This window comes from Pocillopora damicornis, chromosome 6, assembly GCF_964200805.1.
Source record: "Pocillopora damicornis chromosome 6, jaPocDami1.2, whole genome shotgun sequence".
NCBI classification, from domain to species: Eukaryota; Metazoa; Cnidaria; class Anthozoa; order Scleractinia; family Pocilloporidae; genus Pocillopora; species Pocillopora damicornis.
The window spans coordinates 5,200,001-5,206,102 of NC_142675.1; the positions used below are offsets into that span (position 1 = coordinate 5,200,001).

The 6,102-nt window shown below is 38.1% G+C and overlaps 1 protein-coding gene across 1 annotated transcript; it reads left to right on the plus strand.

Annotated features, from left to right (window-relative positions):
- Positions 1 to 1,637: 1,637 nt before the first annotated feature.
- On the plus strand, positions 1,638 to 4,197 carry LOC149043596 (orexin/Hypocretin receptor type 1-like). The gene is made up of 2 exons (XM_089210373.1): positions 1,638 to 2,407; positions 3,284 to 4,197. The coding sequence occupies exons 1-2, from the start codon at positions 1,638 to 1,640 to the stop codon at positions 3,516 to 3,518; spliced, it is 1,005 nt and encodes a 334-aa protein (XP_089066499.1). The 3' UTR covers positions 3,519 to 4,197.
- The last annotated feature ends 1,905 nt before the right edge of the window (positions 4,198 to 6,102 follow it).

A 6,102-nucleotide genomic window follows, 5' to 3' on the forward strand; every position in this document is an offset into this window, starting at 1 on the left:
TCGGGCCACTGAGTTCTAAAACCGTTGGACTGAGGAAGCAACCTTATCGATCTCCAAAGGTACCCCGCGTTTCTTATTTTAGATCAACCTGGAAAAAACACTTGGATCAGTGCAGATAAAATGTAATTTTTCCCTTTTTTTAATCTTCCTTTAGTACTAAGAGGCTACAAGTCTATTCGCTGACAGCGGACTTCAGTGCATACTATCGCAGGTACGTTGAATTGCCATGAGACGTTCAACGCTTCTTAACTGACAATAATTTGGAGGGAAAGAAGTTGACTTTGTAAGGCGAATATATAGGCAGATTGATTTCCTGTTTGCAAACTAATACTAATAACGTTACAGTCCATCAAAAATAGATATATACATGCGCGAATGGTGTCTTCAATAAGATATCATACATTTTTATCGTTTCTTTCTGATAGTTTTTGTTATTGGTATTATGCGAACAAATGAAGGAACCGTGTAGAAAATTGAAAATAATAATAAAAAAAAAGCTGTTTCTGAAAGTTATCTTTATTCATCGGGACGGAAAACGACAAATGAGAAGATGACAAATTAGAAACGCTTTCGTCCTAAAGGCAAACCAACGACGAAGACCAGTATTTATATATTTTAAGGATGGGAATACTTAATACTTCTATGCAGAAATGCTTAACCATGACTTTATTACTAAGGGTGCGTTCCTTTGGGAGGATCCGGATTTGGATTTGTGATACAAGAGCGCACAGATCACAGTGCGTGAAAGGAACGACGTTTCAGGCGAGCTCTCAGAGAATTCCAAAAAGTACGCTATTTTAAGACTAAGCACGTGGGTTAGTGAGCTCTTCCCTGAATGGTTCGTCTTATTGCACGGGCTTTTAGCACGCACTATTCATTAGAAGCATATTTTTTCATGTTAAACTCAAACGATGGAATTAAAACAGAAGCAAATATTGATTACGATATGGATACTTGGGAACCCTGAATGCCTGCGATCAGCGGCCGATCGATTCAACATTACAAAATCGATTTTATTTCGAGTTTATCGCAGAATTTGTGGAGCGATTGCCAACAATCTTTCCGGTCAATATATGAACTACATACATATATGAACTCCAAACTAATTAAGGTCGGATTCTTCTTCCAAAGGAACGCGTTGGATCAGTGATCCAATGATCCGTATTTAGATCGCGCAGATCAGTGAACCGATGAATCCTTGTCCAGAGCGGATTTGATAGATCACTGATCTGAAAATGGATTTGCTCAAAAGGAACGCCGCAGATCAGAAATCCTGATCCGGATTCTCCCAAAGGAACGCACCCTAAGATTTTTTCACTAGGGTTATTTATGGAGAAAATCAAAATTTCCTGCTCCATTCCTTCTCCTGTTTCTAGTATTTCCGTTCCTGTTCACAGCTTCAGTGACGTCCTGAAGTTTCATCGACTCAACCAAAGTGAACTTAGTTTAAAAAAAAAAACTTACTTTTAAAATGTTTTGCTTCCTTTGAGTTGACAATCGATTCCTCTCACCAAACTCCAGGTTGGTATTGAATAAGATTTTAGGGGGCCATGGATGTTCTCTTTACTGATTTTGTATTCAGTAATAACAGTCTTATCCTATTAAACTTTAGCAACAGAAAAAAGAGGGAACTAAAGATGAAACCAGATACCGAGTGGATTGTTATCACAGTCCTCTACGCCATCACGATGCTCGTAGCGTTTGCAGGGAATAGTTTCCTCATCTACATCGTGTGGAAAAAGACTGAAGTCAGATCACTAACAAGCTTTATGTTCGTCAACATGGCTATCGCTGATTTGCTTGTAACCTTGGTAGTGATGCCCTGGTCGATTTCTGCAATATATACAAGTGGTTTGTGGATGATCCCGGGAGTATTTGGAAAAGTCATGTGCAAAGGTGTTGTTTACATTGCTTATGTCACTTTAACAGCATCCATCCTCTGCCTGACGTTCATGGCGATCGACAGGTACTATGCCATCGTTCATCCCCTCCGCCGCTATCTTTGGTTTCGAAAGCCTAAACTAACCGTTCCATTTATTTGGATCGGGTCACTGGTCTCCATGTCCCTTTTCCTTGTTGTTCAAACCGTGGAGGACCACAATTCCCAATGCATGCTATCTGTTTACATCTTGGGTGATCCAGACAGGGCTCTTCGAGGAATATACCTCCTCCTTTTCGTCGTCAACTATCTCATCCCCTTGGTCATTATTTCTTTCCTGTATACCATTACTGCATGGAATTTATGGTTCCATGTTGCACCTGGAGTGACTACTTTTAGAGGAAATCGAGTGCAACTCGAAACCTCCAAGAAAAGAGTGGTTCGGATGCTCATTATTGTTACCTGTGCCTTTGCCCTTTGTCGGCTCCCACCACAAGTGGTCCACATGATGAACGTCATTCACGCATCAAAGACCTACCTACTGCCCAATCTAAGTTTAATTCCGTATATAATATTTCAGGTAATATAGACTGGAAAAATATCTATCTGTTGCCGGGTCGAGTCACTCTTGACACCAGAACGAGAGCCTTTCAATACAAAATCTTAAATCGTATTCTCTACACCAATAAAATCCTATATAAAATGAATTTGGTTCCTTCTCCGATGTGTACCTTTTGTGGAGATCACGAAGAAACTCTTGAGCATCTTATAATCAGCTGTACCTACACTAAAAACTTTTGGCTTTCGGTTATTTCTTGGTTAAATACTTACAATATGAAAATTGATAAGCTTGATGAGGTAACAATCCTCTTTGGTATTTCCGATAATATCCCTGGGAATTGTTTGTTAAATCACATAATCATTCTTGGAAAATACACCATTTATTCATGTCGTTGTAAAAATATCAAGCCGTCTGTATCCTTACTGAAGGCTAAAACATCTGAAACTCGGAAATTTGAATTTTTGATTGCAAAAAAGAATAAAAAAGAATCTATTCATTATAAAAAATGGGAAAACATGTTAGTGTAATTCAATAGATGAGTATCGGGTATTAACAGTTATAGACGCAGTTGTATATACAGTCGTTCTACCAAAAAAGGAATTTGATGTAGATTAGTATTTGTACAAATTAGGCTTATATTATTATATAACCACAACATAAATTAAATCTAGCCGACTGTGAATGTAATGTAATGTAGTATTTCGTAATTAGTGTTAGTGAGTAGCGTAAGCGTTAGGGTAATTAACTTTGTATTTGTTTGTATTACTCTAGTATTTGTGCTTTAAGTGAAAATAAAAAAAAATAATAATAAAAAAAAAAATAATAAAAAAAAAAAAAAAAAAAAAGACCTACCTACATATACAGCCGATTGTCAGCTTTGTGTGTTTCTGGTTTGGACACGCTAACAGTGCCGTTAACCCATGGCTGTACATTTTTCTGAGCACCAAGATAAATATGGCATTTACTAGGATCGTCAGTAGAAAAAGCAGCCAGTTGCCTTCAAGTCTCGCCATCAAAACATCAGATGCCGTCTTACCACCTGAAGATGAAGCAATACAGAAAGAATCAAGAATATAATCCCTCTCATAACATGAAACTTTTATAACCAATTTGGTAACTGTAAGATGGGAACCCGATTAAAACGGATGTCCGTATTACTTATTATATAATATATTACAAACACCTATATACGATTTCATAGATGTTACCGTCGTAATCCGAGTAATTTCATGACAAATTGATAGTTGCAACTAATTTCTACAAGAACTGTTCTATCGGCTGGTAAGAATAAAAAGGGGAATCCGTTACAGAGTGAACTATAGGACGAAGCATATTGGCATTGCTTCTTCGATGTTTGAGGCAGTGTGGTGAGGGTGCTGAACTAGTTATCTGGTGGTCCCGGGTGCAAGCTGGATTTGTTCTCGTTTTGCCCTAAGGCCGATTCCTTGACTTACTTTGTATACAGCCAACTAGTGTGCCCCCTGCTGGTTGGGATTTATAAAAACTATGATTATTTACAATGTCTGTTTTCCAATTTGATTGAAATGGCCATCAAAGCCCCATGGGAGTATTGGTCAAATAGGAAACACTGACATGTTTATTCCGTGTTCCGGGTAGCGTTAATTAAGTGTATTTGCATACCGCTTTCGCGATAATAATTGAACTATTTCAGTTTATAATTAACTGTTTTGAAAGGAGATTTGTAACAGCCTTCGGTTATGATATACCCAATTAAAGAAAAAGAAATACATATGGACCAAGAATCGTCTCATTCCGGTCCGTTTAGAGTGGAGCGTGCTAACCACTTGGCCACACGATCTTCCTTAAGTTTGCAATAATTGTTCTTTCTTTTTCGCCTGAATTTGTTCTGAAATAATACAATCTTGAACAAACAAACAAAAAAAATCAACTGAGAAGGAAAAGAGAAAATTAAGCTAATATTCAGGGGCGTGGACATCTCAGAAGAGTATAGAGAAAAGTTCAATTTTCAGAACTATTCAGCAAATTTTTTAATTTTAATAATATTCAGAAGATAGACGTTGTCAAACGAGGTATTTCACAGTCATTACAGGCGATCTAGCTAATTAGCGAACTAGCTAATTAGCGCGCGCGAAAAGCACAATTTACCTGTCCGCTATCTACTAATTTGGTTATTTATTCATAATTTTTTCATCGATACTAACCAATCGTTCCTCATAGTTTTTTTAATTCTGTGGCACACAATGATAGCTCAGCTGAAATCCAAGTGAGAGCTCTGTGCAATGGAGCGTTAATTTTGTTTTTTTAGGTTTCAGGTGTCATAGGGACAAAGTGGGAACAATAAGAAAAAATGAGATTTTCAAGGGGAGCTCAGCAATCCCTCGACAGAATACCATAAGAAATATGCACTTTATTTAAGAACGAGCAAGCAGCTGGGGAAAGTGAAAAAATAATCTGAGACTTCGTTAAGAATTTGAACATCAGACCTTCCCACGGTGCCTTTAACTACGGAGCTGCATTACAAGTCAGTCCAGCATACTGATAAGATCGGCAATCAGTAGTTGGTTGAATATTCTCCGGAAACTTTCAAGGGGGGAAGGAGAGTAGGTGGAGTGGGAGCACTCGCCTCCTTACATGTAGATGTGGCCTGAGTTCCACTCCCAGCGATCTTGGCGATACTTGTGGGTTGACTTGGTTACTGTTTTTTTTCTTTCGCCATTCTAATTTTTCTCCCGACATTGATAACATCTATATCATTTCTGGATTATCCTGAAAAAAAAAGAATTCCCTTGAAGAAAATAACCGCGATTGCTCTTGGAGAAGAGGTCGGACAAAAAAAATACAAAACAAGGAACGTCTCAGTAAACACAACGAAACAAGTATCAAATTTCTAAAAGAGGCCATCAGTTGCATACCTCTGGCAAATGAAGATGGAGTTGATTTTGAAAAGACCGCTTTCCTTTTTAACCCTCCAGCCGGGCACTTTATTGTTATAGCAGGAAAGAGTGATTGGGAATATTACTTTTCCGAGGGTGGTAGCAACAATATAACCTGTAAATGTGTCCGCAAACCCTGGCTGATGTACCTCTGGAACAAAGGCACATTTGGTTTTTCTGCTATCACCTTGTCATTGTTTCTTGCTGAAGTAGTCATCATGGCTTTTAGGTCTACTTAAGTGTAATCTGGGAGAGCTAAATATATGTTTTATGTCTCATTTAGTTGTGCATTTTAGAGCCCCAAACACACTAGCCAAAGGTACCGGTTTAGTTAATTTCTTTGCGATACACAGAACGTCATTGCCCTCTTAGTTCTCGCCGGATTGCTATGTTCTGAAAGCCGCTCTTGTAGATTAAATAGTTGAGTACTGGTAAGAAAATACGTCGTGGAAATGCATAGTAAAGTACCGTATTGATAAAGTAAATAACACAATTATTAGGTCATTCAATTCAGCATACCGCTGCATGATCCTTCACGATAAAGTTTTATAGCGAATAGTGGGTCATTTCGCTCTGATGCCGGATCATCTCCAATACATAATTCGCGTACTTATATTTATGCTATACAGATACGGCACTTCTTGATGAATCAATTTCTCCCTCTAGTAATGTTTGGTTGAGTGGCGTACACGTTTTTGCACACATTTTGGTGTTTTATCACTGTTCTCGAAATAAACCGTTTTTCG